The sequence below is a fragment of the Globicephala melas genome, chromosome 14, assembly GCF_963455315.2.
Source record: "Globicephala melas chromosome 14, mGloMel1.2, whole genome shotgun sequence".
Lineage (NCBI taxonomy): Eukaryota > Metazoa > Chordata > Mammalia > Artiodactyla > Delphinidae > Globicephala > Globicephala melas.
The window spans coordinates 50,970,590-50,992,107 of NC_083327.1; the positions used below are offsets into that span (position 1 = coordinate 50,970,590).

General features: G+C 36.2%; 1 protein-coding gene across 2 annotated transcripts in view; it reads right to left on the reverse strand.

Annotated features, from left to right (window-relative positions):
- The window catches only part of TRDN (triadin), a 495,585-nt gene that overhangs the window by 316,491 nt on the left and 157,576 nt on the right, over positions 1–21,518 (reverse strand). For both annotated transcript variants that reach the window (XM_060283977.1, XM_060283978.1), the window contains one exon: positions 808–1,017. In XM_060283977.1, coding sequence (XP_060139960.1) covers positions 808–1,017 — 210 coding nt within the window. The remainder of the gene's footprint in view (positions 1–807; positions 1,018–21,518) is intronic.

Consider the following 21,518-nt stretch of genomic DNA (forward strand, 5'->3'; position numbering starts at 1 on the left):
AAGGAACTCACATGCTCAATAGAGCATGTCAGATGTGGAAATAGACAAATATAATTTTAAAAAAACAGAAAGACCTTGAACAAAGAGATGAACAATATACTCAGAGATTGGATAGGCCATAATGAAAATCTAAATTTCCTCACTTGTGATATTCCTATTTCACTCCAAATCTATAAGAACACATGGCTGGCCGTAGTATCGCATTACAAGTAATTCCTCGAAATTCCTTTTAACATTCTTTATTTTTAGGAAATCAAAATAGGATGTTTTAATGGGAGGAGCAAAGAGAATGTCTGGGAAGGAAACTTGGAGCCAGATAGTGGGGGACTTAAAAATACACAATTTTCCATTTGTCCAAAAGTGTTTTATTTGGGTTGGGTTTGGTTTTATATAGCCGAGTGTAAAATCCACAAATTATCCTTTATTAATGATTGATAAAGTCCCTATTCCCAAACCAAATATCCACCAAGCTTTGGAATTGTTATCCTCATGAAACTATAACATTGAGCTTTTGTTCAGCTCTTCAAATCAGGTTTCATTTGAAGTCTATGAGAACAGGCAAAGATTAGAAGGAAATGTGAAGATGGGAACTAGCCCTTAGTGGCCCTCAAGCATGTTTGTGGGATGCTTTGTTTATTTGCAGGGTGAAGAGAAACAAAGCCAGAGCTGGAGAGAACTCTGTTTCTTTCCATTTAAAAGCCAAACTTCTGCGGTACGGCAGACACTAACACAACATTGCAAAGTAGCTATACTCCAATAAAAATTAATTAAAAAAAAAAAAGAAAAGCCAAACTTCATGGATCTTACCTGAAAAGTTTCTGTAATCCACTAAGTCAAACATAACAATGGCCACAGCTGACCACGTGATGATCAGAGCAATGACCAGAAGCCAGGCTGCTGGGGAGCTGAATGTTGTCACTATATCTTCTGTGACTGTCCTCTTTATCACTTTTCCAGGGGATTTGGGCACAGATCCATTCTTGCTGTCTATCACAGTTGTGGTCGTAGATGCATTTCCTAATCGAACATTGGAAAAGGAGAATTACAATTTGGAATTTCATGTCAAATACTGATGACAAAAACCCCTTCCCCACAAAACACAGACTGTATAGGTATATATAGCTCTTTTATAGCATTTTCTGTGGCAGAATACACCTCTTTAGTGGTAGAGCCAAACTCCCTGCCCGCTACCACATTTCACTTTCTCAGCATTTACCCTCCACCCTGATACACATAGGCCCTCATAATCAGCATTCCTCGCCTCCCAAGTTCCATAAGTACTGCCAGCCAGGCCACAAACTATGTCATAATCTTCAATCATTTTTGCATGTCCCTTACTGCCTCATATACCCAATACCATCAAGGGCAATGGCTTTTTTGGTCAAGTTGCTTTTTAACCTTTTTCTTTTATTTAGGTTCATATGTCAGGTCTAAATACAAGCAAAAATATCCCCTCTGGGAGAGAAACAAAATCAGTGATAAAATAGTTCAAATGGATGAAATTTCTTTTGGATTCTGGTTTAACAGCATAATTGACCCTCTATTAAAGCCATTAATTTTTATTTGTGAAAGGGGCATAGAAGATCTAAGAGATTAATGTTGGAAAATCTTATTATATCCAGAAACTTTTTATTTCTGCTTACAAAAGTCTACACTTTCCGTTCATGACTGAAAATTCAAAAAATATAAAAAATAGCAAAATAAATAAATAGATAATTATTTGGGTTTTTTATTAAACAATAGATTGACCATCGATAATTATTTGTATTCTCACCATGCAAAAAGAACTGTTGACATATTTTTCTATTTATACCTACTTTTCTGTACAGGCAAGTAAATACATAAATATGTTTTATTTATTTCTGACAAGTCATCAACACACTCTCCGTTAGTTTTTTTTACTAGGCAATATATAATAAACATGATTTCTTGCTGTACATATTCCATAAAATACCACTTAAGTGGCTGCATGGCATGTCATTCCATGGCTACGCATAATTTAGTTGAACAGCTTTCTACCCTGGGACATGGCAGAAGTTTTCTCAGCACATATTAATGATTTTTGTATAAGGAGAATTTCCTAAATATAGAATTTCTGGGCAAATAATATAATCACTTTTATATCTTTTGAGAATATATGTATATATTTGAAAATTAGTTTATTTTTGAAAATAAAAATAATTTGTTTCCTTATCCTTGACAACCCTGGGTACTACCAGTATTCAAAATATGTTCAATCACACAGGAGGAAAATTCTACTTCATTTGCAATTCTTTGATTGCTAGAGATAAGCTTTTTTATATGTTTATTTTTCATTTATATTTCTTATCCTGTGAAGTTTTTTGTTCATTTTTCTATAAACCTCCTTCTGGTGGTTTATAAAGTTTTGTACACATATACATATATACATAATGTATATGTATATATTTTGTATATGTGCATATACATATATGAGTGTGTCTACGTGTAAATGTACTTACATGTATGCATGTGTGTATACATATATGCTTATAAATAAACACACACATATAGGATAGTACCACTTTATCTAAACTTATGTTGCACTTTTTTCCTTCAACTGTTTACTTTTTCTTTTTATGACTTTTTTTTTTTTTTTTTGCAGTACGTCGGCTTCTCACTGTTGTGGCCTCTCCCGTTGCGGAGCACAGGCTCCGGTCGTGCAGGCTCAGCGGCCATGGCTTATGGGCCCAGCCGCTCCGCAGCATGTGGGATCTTCCCGGACCGGGGAACGAACCCGTGTCCCCTGCATCGGCAGGCGGACTCTCAACCACTGCGCCACCAAGGAAGCCCTTTTTATGATATTTTTATGTATAGAGTAAACATTTAAAAATTTTGTAACTCATTTTTCTTCTGTAAAGTTGCTGCCTTTGCATAACTAGAAAGCGTCCCCTCAATGGAGAGCAGGCATATATGACTATATTGACAAGCCTTGACTCATAGAAAGTTATCTCTAGAGGAAACTTAGAGATTATTTGGAACAAATATATCATGTGTCATTTAAGAACAATTGAAGACCAACCAGAAATTACACAGATGTGGAGTAAATAACTGAGTACTAAAGAGAAAAAATACCCCTAACAATCCAAATGTTTTTGCCAAAATTACAGCTTAACAATATATTTCATATACTTTAAATATGAGCTACTTTGTCTACAACAATTAAAGAATTACATATCAGGGAAGAGAAAATTTTGATTAATCACATTCTAATACACATAAGTAAATATTTTCAATTTTATCTCTAAATTACATTCCTAAATTTTTTTTAAAAAGCAAATTTTCAAACTTCTTTGACATTAAAAATTAAAAACAAATTTTTCCACTCCCAACCGGAAACTTCTTTGACATTTTTTACAAAATGAATTTCACCTAAATGGAGTTACTCTTAGAATAATCTTCGCCATTATCATCATCACTATCATCGTTACTTTGGCCACTACTTCTACAGGTAGGACTACAACCACTACTATCATGATAAGGAAGGGCTAGAAGTGCAAGATTAACCTTAGAAACAAAGGCTGAGGGACTAACTCCTCGATAAATGCAGACATTTATTTCCACTTAATAGCATATACATTAGGCTAAGACAGTTTCAGGGAACCAAAAAAAGAATGCTATGACTTCCTCCATGTCTTTCCTAATCAATTTATTTATTGTAATACAGGAAAACAGGGACACATACTGTAATTTATTCATATTAATGGATCCTGTTTTGCCCCATTAACAAAATTAAGAGAGATGATTGATAAAAATAAACTTATTTTGTTATTGTACAAATGTTATCAGATATGTAACTGAATTCTTTAAAGTACAAAAATAGTTTGAACCCTCAAACAGATGTGTGCACTGCGTACTTAAAGTATAAATTCAGTTCATAAGACAATTTTTAGTTGTTGACAGAAGAAATTAAAATACCACATGCAAAATTAAGTACTGTAGTTAATAAAGTTTGCTTCATTTCTTTACCCATAAAATGGTACTTTCCTCCCCTATATAGAAATAAAATAAATGACATAAAATTCTAGACTGACTAGGGAAAAGAAAATCAAATGCATTCTAGTGTATATATTAGTAGGTATTAATAATAACCAAACATAACTAATACAACTATTTTTAGATGACAATGGTAAATCTAGGCATGTATTTTTAAGAGTAAAAAGCTGAGGAGAAACATCAGTGGTAAAATCATTTAATTAAAATTTTAAAACAACTTTAGGTATAAATTAATAATAGTAACAATGAATCTCCTTTCTTCTCTGAAAATCTATGTGAATACATATCCCAAGCTCTAAAATTCAATTTAGTTGAAATGATACCAAGATGGAAAAATAACTTTAAAAAACAGATTTCAGTTTGTACCTGAGGTGGTGCTCAAAGAAAGAAAAATTAGAAAGAACTCATATCATATCCTCTCACTGAATTTCGTGCCAAATTCCCATCACTTCTAATGGCAGTTCTGAAAATGGATGAATGATAGAAATACTTTGAAATGCGATTCAAGACTCAAGTGGGGCTACAAGTGAATCAAATGATTCGCAGGACAGTAAGTGAATTATAAGTGTGTAGGAGAGGCCCACGTGAAAGCTGATATGTTGCTAAACTCCAGTTTTTTAACTTCTGGAAGGCTTCCTACTATCGCTATATAGAGAACATGGGAAGAATTGCTTTTGCTCTTTAGATTCACTTCAGTGAACTGTGTGTAAGAGAGTATTTCTGCAGACAATAACATACACACCTGCTTGGTATCTTGAAACTGAATAAATAAACTTACTGAGATTTGATACAAAATTAGTTGAATTCTGGTCCCATTTTTAAAAGAAAAATTTTTATGGGATAAGAATTTCTACATTTTTTCCCTTTTTTATCAGGAAATTGAGAGAGTATATAAATTCAGGAAGTAATGCAAGTTCAGAGTTAAAATATGACTTTTAATTTTTTAAAGAACTGATTTTAATATAAATTCTAAATTTTATTTCACCTTACAGTCCTGCCAAAACAATTATGGTACAATATTTTAAACAAATAAAAATGACAAAGTTAACATTAAACAATTTTTAAATCTTTTCTATTTTTTTTTTCATCCTCACATCCTCAAAAATTCCACTTAAGAATTAATCAAGATTCCAAGGTGATGAAAACATTCTGAGTATCCAACAGCAAAACCATAAGCAATTTGAAAGTAACCTGAAGGTTACCCTGCTTAAGGAAAATTATGTGTTGCCTTTGTTATGGAAACACACTAGGTTGTAACTTTCAATTTCCATTCAGATTTACTTACAGAAGCCACACAGTGCCAAGAAGAATAAAATTGAGGGGAAATAAATTGCCTTCTCTGACAGCTGGTCAAGATATATGTAAAGAATAGAGTGTGTAATCTGAGATTATTTAATGTTTGAGAAGCACTTTGGAGATGAAAACAGCTAGTTATTGATATGGTGGAAAAATGAGAGGTAAATATTACCGAGAAATTTGATATGGGTGATGTTTATTTTTTATAAATTTATTTATTCATTTATTTAATTTTTGGCTGCATTGGGTCTTTGCTGCTGCACACAGGCCCTCTCTAGGTGCAGTGAGCGGGGGCCACTCCTCATTGCGGGGCGCAGGCTTCTCATTGTGGTGGCTTCTCTTGTTGCAGAGCACAGGCTCCAGGCACGTGGGCTTCAGTAGTTGTGGCACACGGGCTTCAGTAGTTGTGGCTCACGGGCTCTAGAGTGCAGGCTCAGTAGTTGTGGTGCACGGGCTTAGTTGCTCCACGGCATGTGGGATCTTCCGGGACCAGGGCTCGAACCCGTGTCCCCTGCATTGGCAGGCGGATTCCCAACCACTGCGCCACCAGGGAAGCCCTGGGTGATGTTTCTTGAAAGTTGGTGTCTCACAACTGGAGCAGAGCAGCGAGGATATGTGACAGTACTTTCCATGCCTACTTTTTCATTCCATTCGTTTTGATTTCATACAAATTATTTTGATTGCCAGGTAGCCAGAATCAGCTTCAAAAGAAGTGGGGATCTGCACTGCTATATTTAACATGGATAACCAACAAAGACATACTGTAGAGCACAGGGAACTCTGTTTAATGTTATGTGGCAGCCTGGATGAGAGGGGAGTTTGGGGGAGAATGGATACCTGCATATGTATGGCTGCAGGTATGTATAGGTACCATATGTATGGTTGAGTCGCTTTGCTGTGCAGCTGAAACTATCACAACGTTGTTAATCGGCTATACTCCAATATAAAATAAAAAGTTAAAAACAAATAGTTCAAAACAAAAAAGAAGTGGGGATCTGGCTGAAGGGCCAAGAGACTCTGCTCCATAAAGTAAAATTACGGCTGCTTATGTAGTAGCTCCAAAGACCACAGCCAGGTTATGCATTGGAGAATAAATCATAAGTCTCCTGAAAGAATTCACTTAACCTCATCATGCCTTATTAATCAGATGAGGAAAGTGCCATGCCCACTTGCCCATTATTATTCCTATGGGAATAATACAATACAGGCTCTTCTAGGATGCTCAAGGAAGACACCTATATTCTAGAATGGTATAAATAAAATATTGCATATTCATTTCATAAAAGCATTAATTTGAATTTCACAGTTAACTGTGCGATGTGGTTTGTAGAATACTCTAACACTAAATTTTTTCTTCAAAAATTAGAGAGCAAAGGAGAGCAGGGCAGTATATACTATCAGTGAAAAAAAAAGTTATTTCAAAATTATATTAAGAATGTAATTCCCAGTCACAAGAATGACCTTTGCTATATTTTTAAGTGTTCCAGAAAACATGCATATAAGTAAGAATTTTGGAGAAACTCTACTGAAAAGATCTTTAAGCAAATAAAGTTGAAAAGTGAAGAATCCATCTTTTAAATTGCATATTTTATTAATCCTAGTGTTTGAAGAATGTCTGTGTATCAATAGCAAAAACAAACTTATAGTTACCAAAGGGGAAACGTGGCAGGGAGGGATGAATCAGAAGCTTGGGATGAACACACACACACTACTATATTTAAGATAGATAGTGAGAAGATAGCACAGCTGTTACAATAGCTGTTTGCTTAGATTGCCAACACCATTTTTATCAGATAAATTATAAGTAGCAAGTTATAAGATTATCAGTGAGGAATGAAATTTTCTTTATACAGTTTTTTATCTCAGCCACTAAAATATTTTTATTTTACAGGAAAGACATGAACCTATTGATATGATGCAATCCTTACTTGTAGTGAACTATGCAGAATAAACAGGTAATAGGATGCTTCTGCTACATTTTAGGATCACATACTCTTTTGCCATTGCTGTATTTCCCCTGACAGATGTGATGAATCCATGCTGGCAAAACAGTAGTTTACAGACTTAAAAAAATTAATTTCATTTTGAGAATTTTTCAAGTGCTCTTTTCTTGTTGTACGAGAAAACCTAAACGACTAAACTTGATTTTAGGAAGTCAACCTCTGTAAGGACAAATAAACTTTATGAAAATAAATGATAAAAAAAAGATAGCTAACCAACAAGGATCTACTGTATAGCACAGGGAAATCTACTCAATATTATGTGATAACCTATATGAGAAAAGAATCTAAAAAGATGATATATGTATAACTGAATCACTTTGCTGTACACCTGAAACTAACACAACATTGTAAATCAACTACACTACAATAAAGAAAAAGAATGTCTATGTATCATATACATAGAAATCTGTGACAACTAAATTATGCTTTTATAGTATAAACTGAATGAAAATAGATTTTGAGAGGCAAGTTAAATCATGACAACTCACAAAAACAATCTTTATCAAAATAATCCTAGACATTCTAATTGATATGTATCTAATATTGGTAAACCATAGGAAGTAACCTAGAGAAATTTTTAGAAGAATCCAGATTCTAAGCACTTAAAGAAAAGCTATTCACTCTCTTTCAAGGTAAAAATTGCTTTTGTCTTAAACCGGAAACGGACCCCCTGCCAATTTCAATCATGAAAGCCCTAAACTGCCATCTCTTTCCCCAGATTTAGGGTATGTGATTATTGTAATATTTCAGAGGATGATTTGGCCACCTAATCTACCTGCAAAGATGAAGAGATATACACCTATATTTTGCGTTATCTAGCACTCCTTGCTACCCACTCGCTCCCTCTACCCTTCCAGGAAGTGAATTTCTTTTTCCAGTAGTGGGATAGAAAGTGAACACTCCCCTAACCCCCAACCATAGGGATGGGTCTTTAAGACAAGCCTGACCACTTAGAACATTCCCTCTTGCCTAAGACTGTGAAGGGATGGGGCAATCAGAGTCCTCCTCAGTTTTCTAGGAACTACTGGAGTTATACTCTCTTTCTGCTTGGTTTACCAAGCTGGTGGGGTCTACCAGTAGCCCTCTAGCCCACCAGTTGAAGAATCTGCTGCAAGATAGAAAGAGGTAGAGTCCAGATACCACTGTGTGGGTTCACGGAGCCAGCTGTGTTTACAGTCAGATTTATCTCTGGACTTCCAGTTATATGAGAATATAAAAACTCCTTTAATTTGGTTGTGTTTGCATTACCAGCCATCAGAAGTTCTGACTGATGCTCTTGCTTCTGCTAGGAATGTAAATAATTATTTTCCTTCATCTCTGTCATGAGGGGTGATCAGTCAGAATGATCTAAATATCCAGATTCCTTTTTATAAAAAAAATTATTTTCATTTTTGAAAGAAAATCTCAGATCTCACTCTTATTTTTTGAGTGGCTGTGTTGTCTTGGTCGTAAACGAAATGAGTTTTTTTGGGGGTTTTCAAGGTCAGATTCTAATATTGAAGTACTCCTTCTAGGAAGAGCTCACTTGTGTTCTGGTTGAGTGAGAGGCAGGATATCTCCCTCCCTGGGCAGTGGGTCCTCGCTGTGACCTGCTAGCCACTTCCCAGTACTCCTTACTGCCAAGTAATAGATGTCTCTTCTTGTATTAGTTCCGGTAAGCCTAGGTTTCCCCTACCTTTTGATCTTTTCATTTTCAACTTAGCAGTTACTCCCCATTCAGGATAATTGTTTTCCTACAAATAGTAATCTGAATTTAAAGGTGAAAAGCAATGGTAAGTGCATAACTAGAATTCACTTTCTGAAACAATATGTATTGAACTCTTAACACATTACAGGTAAAATACATTGGGTTTTACTAATCTAACTTGGGCAAGGATTTCTGATGAATCCCTTTTTTTTCTTTAAAAAAAAAATGGTCTTACTGAAACTCCACTTTTAAAAGCCAACTTTTCTTTCAAGAATTGCCTCAAATGCCTCACTTCTTTTGAAGTGAACACTACTGTTCTTCCCTATGATTCTATAACATTTTTTGATTAATACAATGATATGGGTGAAATTATCCCAACTCTTGTATAGTTCTTTGGTTTTCAACAAAGCCCCAGGTTGGAAGCAAGTCATTTACCCTTTCATAGAACTTAGCACAGCACTTTTTTATACAGCGAGGCCCCAACAAACACTTATTAAATGTGAAAAACTTCGTAAGTTTTGCTAAGGGAATCAGCTAAAGAAAGTGTCATGTTAAATAACATCTATTTCTACATATAGAAGGATGTGTGGTAGGCAGTGATTTCTATCCAGAAAAATAAATACAAATGAAAAAATATTTTTATGACATGATAAAATGTTGAATTGAGATGTACGTTTACTGATAGAAGTAAAAGCATATCTGTTCAGAAATTTTGCCATTTGCAGCAACATGGATGGACTTGGAGGGCATTATGCTAAGTGAAATAGTCAGACAGAGAAAGATAAATACTGTATGATATAACTTATATGTGGAATCTAAAAAATACAACAAACTAGTGAATATAGCATAAAAGAAGAAGACTTGCAGATATAGAGAAGAAACTAGTCATCATCAGTGGGAAGAAGGGGGAGAGGGGCAATGTAGGGATAGGGGAGTGGAAGGCACAGACTATTGGGTGTAAGATAGGCTCAAGGTTGTTTTGTTCAACACAGGGAATACAGCAATATTTTGTAATAACTATAAATGGAGTATAATCTTTAAAAATTGTATAAAAATTAAAGTTAAAAAAACACATCTATTCAGGTACATCTCATAAGAAGTGGGAAGTTTAGCTGGTCAACAAAATTAAGTCTTCCACAGAGGACAAAAGACTAGTGGGGCACAGAAAAAGATGTGCAATCTCTTTGACTAAAAAAAGCATGTATCTACTAAATAATGTCAATAATTAAGCAGAGACGTTCCTTTCTAATGAGGCAATTAAAACTAGCATCTTGAACATTATTAAGGTTGATAAATCTCCAAAAGATGCAACAACCGGGAGAGGTTTCTACAAACAGATTAGGCAGAATAAATGTGCAGATGAATAAAAATGCTGAGGATCAATTTACACGTGACGGTGCATTTTCTTAGTCAGCTGGGGCTGCCGTCAAAAAATACCACAGACCACAGATGGGGTGTCTTAAACAACAGAAATTTATTTTCTCACAGTTTTGGAGGCTGGAAGTCTTAGTCAGGGTGCCAGCATGGTCAGATTCTAGTGAGGACTCTCTTCCTGACTTGCAGATGGCTGTCTTCTCACTGTGTCCTCACATGGCAGAGAGAGCACAGTAAGCTCTCTACTGTCTCGTGGTATAAGGGAACTAATTCTATAAGGAGGGCTCTACCCCCATGACCTAACCTAAACCTAATTACCTCCCAAAGACCTCATCTCCAAATACCATCACACTGAGGAACAGGGCTTTGACATGTGACTTTGGGGGGGGGAACACAATTCAGTCCGTAGCATGCATGTTTCCATCTGATTATTTAAAAACTACTCAAAAGAATATTAATATATTTAAGCGTAATAACCATAGTTATTTTAATAGAGCTATATCTTTCATACTAAATTAAAGGAAATCATGGCCATGGAGCCGTACTACCAGTACATGCCCAAGTAGCCCAAATCAAAATGTCAGTGTGTACTACACATAGTGGGATAGTTTAGGGATGGAAATTAATTAACAAGACCCATGATGTGACTTTTTTTATGACAATGGTTTTGACATATTCAATCAGATTCATTTTAGGAAAATAATCCATCCTGACGTCATGAACCCAGAAAGTCTCATGCAAGAAGATAAATCATTTTAGGGCCTGATTTTCTGAGTTTGAAGTTTGGGTATGGAATTGACAGAAAATCTCCCAAATTCTGTGGATTCAGTTTTAGGCAAAGAAAAGTTAGACACTGGTTCCTAGCAAATATGATTTGAACAGGACAGACATAAGATCCATGAACTATATTCAGTTCTTTTGAGAAATTAACTTTCTAGTATTTTACATTTGGGTTGACACATTTTCTTCCTGTGCTAAATATACATAATTGAAATGCTTTTACCTAGCCCCAGCAGTCTTCCTGCTAAATTGCCCCATTGTCATTGAATTACAAACCCAGTGAAATAGAAAAGGACTGAGTAATGACCTGCTATTTCAATTTGGAAAAAAATTCTAAATTCAATGCTTCAAAATCATTAGCTTTCCATGATTTGTTGGCTCTAATGTGTGTTTTTTTGTTTGTTTTGTTTTTTTGTTCGTTTTTTTGCGGTACGGGGGCCTCTCACTGCTGTGGCCTCTCCTGTTGCGGAGCACAGGCTCCGGACGCGCAGGCTCAGCGGCCATGGCTCACGGGCCCAGCCGCTCCCGCGGCACGTGGGATCTTCCCAGACCGGGGCACGAACCCGTGTCCCCTGCATCGGCAGGCGGACTCTCAACCACTGCGCCACCAGGGAAGCCCTAATGTGTGTTTTTTACTTTCTTTTCCTTACAGACATTTTCATGGAAATTAACTCTTCCTTGAGAATTAATCATCTGCTGCTTTTACCCCACAAGGAGTAGTAATCCTGTCATTCTGGTGTCATAGTAGCTTCTACTTTATTTCCATTAAGAGAGTGTGACAGTCTCCCCAAACCAAAAAGAGCACACTGCATATTCATACTCTTTTCATATAAATGTACTCGGTAATAATAATAAGGACTTCATGTATTGTTTCTGCTTAAAACTATAGTCATATAAAATGATTGGTTTCTCATGTTGTATCAGCTACTTTCTGGAAATTTAAGGAAACACAAGAACTAAGACCTAAATTTCTTTCAAGTTTACTTCTCTGGGTGAGTTTTTAGGCATTTGTTTCATGAATCAACCTGCTTTATTTTTGATATACTTAAATATAAATAAAACTAGATTTGTGCTTTCTAGTTATAAGGAAATTTGTATCCATTGGATGGAAAAGTAGTGATAATTCAATAATATTTTCATAATATTCAGTAATATTTTCATATGTACATGTATATGAACAAGGATATTTTAGAGTATATAACCATTAAGTAGGGACATAACTGATTTCATTGAGTACCCCAGGGGTTTTTAAAATAAAACTTATAATGAAATACCTTTATTTTCATTAGTAATATAAATTGACACTTTCTATAGTCACTCCAGAATTAATGCTATTGCCATAATTGGATTAAAAGCAGACACAGTTTTTTTTTTTTTTTTTTTTGCGGTACGCGGGCCTCTCACTGCTGTGGCCTCTCCCGTTGAGGAGCGCAGGTTCCGGACCCGCAGGCTCAGCGGCCATGGCTCATGGGCCCAGCCGCTCCACAGCATGTGGGATCTTCCCAGACCGGGGCATGAACCTGCGTCCCCTGCATCGGCAGGCAGACTCTCAACCACTGCGCCACCAGGGAAGCCCAGACACATAGATTTTTAAAAAAATTTTATTGCAGTATAGTTGATTTAAAATGTTAGTTTCTGCTGTACAGCAAAGTGAATCAGTTATATATATACATATATCCACTCTTTTTTAAGATTCTTTCCCATATAGGTTATTACAGAGTATTGAGAAGTGTTCCCTGTGCTATACAGTAGGTCCTTATTAGTTATCTATTTTATATATAGTAGTGTGTATGTGTCATTCCCAATCTCCCAACTTATCCCTCCCTCCCTGCCCTTTCCCTCCCGTAACCATAAGTTTGTTCTCTACATCTGTGACTCTATTTCTGTTTTGTAAATAAGTTCATTTGTACCATTTTTTAGATATAAGTGATATCATATGATATTTGTCTTTCTCTGACTTACTTCACTCATTATGACAATCTCTAGGTCCATCCATGTTGCTGCAAATGACATTATTTTGTTCTTTTTTTATAGCTGAGTAATATTCCATTATATATATGTACCACATCTTCTTTATCCATTCTTCTGTCTAGAATTTTTAAATATCTAATAAAGTAAAATATTTAAGAATTTTTGTGAGAAAAAATATATGCTTAGAATTGGAGACCATTATAATAGGATATTACTATATTTTGTTTAACTTGAACCCAAATCTTCATTAAGCTATTTGAAAGGTTTAGACAGATCAGAATAATCTAGCTCAAACCCTCATCTTTCTGAACAAAGTCTGTATATCTCATGAAGAAAATACACATATTGCATGAAGAAAATGCAGCCTGAAAATTTAGAGAGAGAAGATTTGCTGTGTGGTTTTTTTTTTAAATCATCTAATCTATAGGGGAAAAAAAGCAGCTTCCTGTGCCTTTCAAAAGACTTCCAAATGAGCTTGAAGCTCTTTTATGTATTTCTGAAAAGAACATTAAGGTATCCATGCCCATATTTCAAAAATGCAAGCAATTAGGTAAACACAAATAATACTTTATACAAATCTTTCTTCTAAGGAGCACATAGGGTTTTTGAAACAGCTGATAAAGCTGCACACATGACATGAAAGGAAACTGAAACAGAGGCGTTAAAGAGAACCAGTTTTCTGAAGTCTACTCATTATTGGAGTTTTCAAAGTATTATGTATTGCTTAGTCCCTAACATCTTCATCCTCTGAATTGTTTGTCCAAATAGACCTAAAATTGATCTTAAATTGTATGTGAAGAAGATGCCACTCATTGGCAACTAATTTCTCTGGGAAATTAAAGTTCTGATACAAAACAATTTGAAAAAGCAAACAGATAAACAAAATGATGAATGGTTGAACTTTTTCCTTCTAGCCCCTTCACACCCATCAACATTTCAGTTTTTATTGAGCAGAAGAGCAGTCACTTTGTCGAGTATTCTGGAGATAAAATTATATCCTCAGTACCTCAAGGAGTAAGAAATAAATGGAAAATTAGGTCACTGTCCTCTAAGAACCTACTTGGTATTTACTGTCAGGTGCACTTGACTTTGGTTTTGGTGTTAAGCACTAGGAGAGTGGAGCCACTTCCCTCAGAGTCAATCCAGGGTCAACTCTAGGTGTTGGAACTGTCAGTATTACATGGAACAGTGAAATTCCCTAACCTATCATTTGAAAAGCTTATTCAAATAGGATTTTACTATTGACAGACACATATTTCTGACCTTAGATCACCCAGAGCAGTTATTTCGGTGGAGTGAGCATTTTTATAGGCTTTATTTGACTAAGCTTATTCAAGCATTACAGCTGCATTAGTATTACCAAGTCATAGCGAATTTGGTAAAATAAGCTTTATAAAATTGTGTTTGCCCTATAGCATGCGTTTTTAGAAACTACTAAGCAGCTTTCCCTTGAGTAACATAGCTCTACAGTTATGCTCTACAAGATGCTTGCCATCCAATGTCTCCCTCCGTTGTAGAAGAGAACAGAGGTGAGAAACAATTTAGGGATCATTTTTCTTGCATAAAAAACTCACTTTCCTCTTTAATTTTATAACAAAAAGCATTAAATATTCAAATATGAATATTAAACCCTTTGATTCAGTATTAAAGGAGGTTCTTCAAAGATGGCATCAATTCTATTCTGCATCTTACTTCTGAGGAAGTGTGCCTCCTAAAAAGACTCCACAGATTGTAAAAAGAATCAGATCACAAAAAAATTTGCTAAGGCAATTTTCAGGAGAAAATCATAATGGTTAATACCCTAGTCCTAAAACTGATCATAATTATGTTGCTTTAGGCATATATAGCATCTCTGCTCCAGGGAAATTAAAGATATTCTAGATCAAAATAAGTCTAGAATAATAAAGATAAAATTAAAGACACTCACACAAGCCAGATTTTCTGGATATACATATGTATGTGTGTGTATATATATATATGTATATATATATATAATTTTATTTATATATAAAATTTCCTGTGGAAAACTCAGTCATTTCAGAAGCCACAGTGACTCAAAAAGAACACTTATGTTCCAAAGTTCCAAAGGTCACTGTGAAATTGTTCAAGTGATGGCTTCTGGTAGTAATGTTCTTGATTGTTTTTCTTCTGTTATAGAAATGTTAGATTAAAAAATATGTGTATGTGTATGTATTTTGAAATTTGTATGCACAACTAAGCACGCGCACACACACACACACACACACACAAATATGGTAGGTTAGGCAAGCATATGCCATCTACATATTTTAATGAAATGATAGACCATCAAAACCCAAAGTAACTGCAGTTAGGTCAGATACTTAATTACTTGTCCAAATTATTCATTTTTCACTAACTTGAAATATTAGATCCTTTTAATCAGATATTTAACTGTTAAATAATTCTATCCTCTATGCCTTAATCCATAAACTATAATGTAAATAAAGACTACACATTTTATTTTTTGCCAAAAGAATCAACATGTATGAATGTTATGCTTTCAGAGAAAACTTTCTTGTAGATTATGGGCTTTGTATGATTTAATTATAACATGTCATAAAAAACTTAATGATTGCTAAATTAAAATATTTACAGTAAAAATGTTTCTTCAAAGAATAACCCCTTCCTTCACCAATCCCAGAAAAAGAAAACATTCGCTCCAATAATTTAAAAATGCCGGAAGCATAAATGCAATTAAGCAGAATAAAATCCTGGCTGTAATATTTGCTGATTGATCCTAAGAAAATTTACTCAACAAAATCTACCACCCTCAGTACCCACAATGTGGGGAATCCTTTCAGGTTAATAAACAGCTTAAAAGTCATACAGTGAAAGGTCAAAAAATAGATTTGAACCTTTTTTAGTATTATTTAGATAACATATCTTTAGTATTAAAAAAAAAAGCTTTTCAATTTATCACTCAATCGTGAAGAATTCTCAGTTGCCAAATGATCAGATCCCATTCTCTAACAAGAAGGCCTAAAAATTGCAAAACCCAAAACAAACAAACAAGAAAAATAAGTCTAGAATATGATCCCAGCCCAGAATATGCCTATGTAATACAGAAAGTGTTAAGGTACAGTCTGTGAGAACCACCATTCCTTATTTATAAAAATGACAATTTTTGAACCCATAGACTCCATAGTACTACCAAAATGTTTATAGTAAAATAGCAACATTTCCTGGTGTCCTACAAATTGTTTCTCATGAAATTGAAAATAATCTATAAAGTTTGTCTTAATTATGTAAAGCAGAACATTTTAATGAAATCACTTATTAATTTATTCAGTTGTTCATTTGTACTTCTCACAGACCTTATGAATAAAAGTCTTTTTTAATACTCATTATTCTGGTGCCTCTTATGAAATAGTATTTTATTATTTTTCATATGGCCCTTTCTATAGTCACATAATCCTCAGATTCTATGACCTGTAAAGCAAGCCATTAGTGAATGGGACAAAATCAATTTGCCCTGCAATGGATCGTGATGAAAGACTGAATAGCTGCTAAGGAGACTTTCCATAAATAGATTTGCAAACCTAAATGAGAAATTAAAAAGCATTTAAGTATTCTTTTTGTCTTTTTTTTTTTAATTTTTTTTCTTTTTGTCTTTTTTTAAAGATGGTGTTTGTTCTTCTGAAAGGAGAGAGTAATCAGAAAAGGACTTGTCAGATTATTATCTTTTTAAAGACATAAAGAATATACCACAGGTCAATAGCAAAAGGTTGGGGATGGAGCATGAACTGGGCACTGGAGCAGAGGTGACTGAGGGACCTCTTGGGTGTCACTCCACCTATCTACAAGGCAGTCAGTCTCTGCAAATGTAAATCAGGGACCGCCCTTCCCTTCCTACAATGAACAAGACCAGCTGAGAGTGAAAAAGTGATACTCTTAACTGTAGTGCTCAGTAAGTGCCATGAAGGGAATGTGACCTATAGCGTAGTCCTAAGTGGAATAAAAGGGCTTTTATGCAGGTGACACAAAACCAACAGATCATATCACTGTCACCTCTACCTTTGAGGCTCTGTTATCTACCCTAACCCTAATAATGACAAAAAGCATGAGTACAAAGAATCGCACACACCAAGTCTCAGGCAACTCTGTCTCCCATCACTCATCCCTTCAATTTATATACTATGGCCAACCCAAAATTTCTGTGATTCCTGGGACACACTGTGTCTGTTCTTTCCTCTGTGAATGTGAGTAGTCTGCAGCCTAAGACAGAAATGACTTTATCCAGTTGTCCACGTTACCCCCTACTCCCTCTGCAGGACTCAATTTTATTGGAACACAACCACACCCATTTGTTTGTGTGTTGTCTTTTGTCTATTTCTATGATTTCCTGCTAAGGTAGCAGAGTGGAGTAGTTGTACCCTAGACCATTTGGCCCACCAAATCTAAAATATTTATTATCTGGCCCTTTATGGAAAAAGTTCGCCAATCCCCTCTCTTTGAGGAGGGTAACTGACAAAGTAAGAACTTAAAAATATATGTTAAGTGGTTTTAAAATCAGGAAGCAATTTAAGCTAGCATTTAAAAAATACTAATCAGGCATAGGGGAGGCATATGACATAGTGACATAAAAGTAGGGTGTAGATGGAACAGTGCTGGCTTTGAATCCTGGCTTTGGTCTTTACTGGGAACTGTACTTTAGTGTTCACCTATAAAACCAAAATCATTAAAACTACCTCACAGGATTGTCATGAAGAATGGAGTTTTTAGCACAGTGTTAGGCACAATAGCTTACTCTTTTCCCTCTATAACTAACCTTCCTTACTTTAATGTATTGTTGATAATAGTGATAAATATGTTTCCATAAAAATATGGCTTCTTAAAATGTCTCTTAGGAGGAAAATTACTTCAGCTCCATCACTCTTTTAGCTCTGTACATGGCATTCTGAAGTACTGAGATTAAACCGCTTTTTCATGTATATGGTAATTGGGGTTATATAACTGAGAATGTAAGCCCTGGAGGCTTAGAGGTTCATTTCTTTGAAGAGACTTTGCATTGCAAAGTATACAACTGATGTTCAACTCATTCATAGCTACCATTATAATAAAGCCAAGAGATGTAAACAATTCAGAAAAGTATTTCTCCAATGAATGCTCAGAATGCATAATGGATAAAATCATGCATTTTCATTCATATGAAAACCCCATAATGTTCTTAATGCATTCACCACCAATTACAAAAAGCACAGTATTGCAGTTTTTGTTTACCTCTGCCATAATTTGGTGCTATTCTTTATTCTAAACAGGCATTAGGTCCCAAAGGATTTTTTCATAAGGTGGTTATTTGGAGCACAAATGTGTTTCCCCATTTTAATTAAAGAATATTATGAAGGTTGGTTATGGTCTCAGTATGCCAATCAAAACCTTTTTAATATTATGCAGCTGAACTGTTGTACAAATAAAACTGTAGACATCCTCATGCTTTTTAACGTGTTTGTATATTACCTACATGAGGGTCTAGTCAGTTTAAGCCTCAGATCTTTCAGAAAGCCTTAGATATCAACTTCCAGGGTGACTTAAATGTCCCTCCTGGATGCTTTCAGATCACCCTCTTTGTACATTTATCTAAGACCTACCTATGTTATATTGCAGTTGCCTGTTTATGTTTCTGAGTCTCCAACTAGAATGTAAGCTCCTTGAAGCTTCTCGTATTCATTTGTCTACTTCTAGTGCCCAGAGCAATGACCAGCCCTGGGTAAGTATTAGTGAACTGATGTGCCGACCTGAATATCAAACGCCTCACGGTGCTTTTTACGTTGGAGATGCTCCAAACTCGTGTGCTGTGTGAGAGAATGAATCCCTCTGTGCCCTTTGTGTTCTCAGGCCCAGGCCATTGCTCCCAGGGCACATTTTGCATCTGCTCCTTTATCACCAGATTATCACAGCGTCTGAAGCCTTGTTGCCACGTCAAGAAACAATGCCTTCCCTTCCCCCTGAACCCACAAGGGGTCTGCAGGATGAACACAGATGAACCTCCGCCACTGCCTGCAGCTCTCCAGGAGGAGGGACCCCAGAACAGTGGAGTGCTTTACTGGAAAGGGCACCAGTGGGGGTGAGGAGGGGGACAGGGAAGGGATTTAGGATCAGACAAAGTGGGCCAACAATGGGTCAACAATGGAGTGAATGGGTGGAGAGTCCTAGCAGTGGGGGCTAAGGAGAGGGCAAGGAGGCTTTGTTATGGGAAAATGAGGGAGGGGTGGAAACAAAGATTGGGGGGATAGGAGGGTGGTAGCTGTTCTCAGCTCTTTTGCATCCTGAGTCTTGTTTAGGTGGAGACATACATATGGGGATGGGAAGAAAATTCAGAGTTTTGTGTAAAAAATATTAACAAGTCTGGTGGTGAAGAAGATGGCTGAGGAAAGAGAGCAACTACCGTCATGTTCACAGATAATTATAAGTATTGTTGGGAGGTGTTCATAAGTACAGAACTAACTCTAGTGCCCCTTTTTCGCTTTCTAAATATAAACTCTGGAGAGCAGAATTTTCAGTTCAGCACAATTTTTTCTACTGGATATTATTATATGCATTTATGGCTCTTTATAAATTTTTTTAAGACTAAAATAATTTATTATTTGTACTGCACTTATCAGTTGAATAAAACGAACACAACTGAGAAGTTCCAAATATGAAAATATTTTTTAAAAACTGTGCTACATCCACTTGATTCCGTATCCTTTCCTCACTCTCTTTGCTAACCATACTTGAAAAGTTTATTTGCATTAGTATACAAGGCTGGCTATGAAAGGCTATTTGAAGTATAGCATAATCAAATTTGAGATGATGAATATTAAATATTTGCATATAGACTTTTAATAAAGATCTTAGTACTAAAATTATACATTTCCTGGATGTACAACATAGACAGAATTCTCATTTTGTAAGTAAAAACATGCATTGCCATTGGCAATTCTGACTTCTAAGGGCCAAAATCGATCAGCTCTTTAAGACCAACATAATGCTTTGTTACACCATCGTTGACACTTCTGCTCACCCTTGCTACATGCCTAGCCACAAGGATTTAAGAATAAAGTTGCAGTCCTTTCTGCACCTTCGAAAGCAGGTTTCATCACGACAGGGACTACGTTTCTTCAACATTAAATCAAGTGTAACAGAATCAAAGAATGGTGGTCTTGGCCAGGGTCCCAGCTACTCTAAATGACACATTTGTGCTAATCAATAGAAGTGTCCCTTCTAAGCATTCACAACTGCTACACCAGAGCTCAGGGCACACTGAACAGAGAACACGCTAGATTTATACTTTGAAAGGAAAATCCAAATGGAGTTGGTATTGGTAAGAGAGCTCTTTAAAAAGGAGCCAGGGGCTTCTCTGGTGGCGCAGTGGTTGGGAGTCCGCCTGCCGATGCAGGGGACGCGGGTTCGTGCCCCGGTCCGGGAGGATCCCACCTGCCGCAGGAGCGGCTGGGCCCGTGAGCCATGGCCGCTGAGCCTGCGCGTCCGGAGCCTGTGCTCCGTAACGGGAGGGGCCACAGCAGTGAGAGGCCCGCGGAGGCCACTGAGGAAGTGTATGACTTATGCACTTCTCAGCCTGGATGGAATCTGAGCTTTGTCCACTTATGGTCTTAAAGCAAGCATCCAGAACATCTGCCCAGTGTTCCAGATACTTATGGACACTTACCCTAAATCACTCATCATAATCTATCCCTTAAAGACAAATATGTCTTCTCTTGCATCAGAGTCAATCGTAATTCTTGTCAGACAACTTTCACAACCTTGTGGCTTTTGCCTTTATGAGCCCCTCACTCTTTCTTCCCCAGAACACTCTTGGTTTTATCTGATCTGTATTTCCCAAATCGCAATTCCTAAGACTATCAAATAACTCTTTTCTTATTTGCAGCCTTATGCGTTCCTTGGTTGATAACACCCTTTCTTGCTTCTTCGACCTGGTATTCTTCTGCAGGGCATAACTTGTGGCAGTCCCAGTCTTGGTCAATATGGACAGGGGAACTGTAGGTCAGAAGGTAATAAATAACCATTCAAAAAGTTCTTATTTGTTTGTTGGGCTAACAATATCATATTTTGTGCAACACTTCAGAATTTGTAATGCCAAATTCACATGTATTATTATCAACTGATCTTCCTGAGGGAGACTGGGAAGCTAATCCCATTCTCAGCTGAGAGAAGAGAAAACTGTTGCTCAGAGAGATTATGTGATAAGTACTGCAAAACAGTGGTGTCAAGACTAGAACACAGATAGTTAGACTTAGTTCTATCAGCTTGAACTAGAGTATCAACAATAATAGCAAATATCTACTGAGGTAACTATATGTCAGGCACTGGTTCTAAGGGCTGGTAATACAGTCCCTACTCTCATGCTGTCTATATTCTAGTGAAGTGAAAGT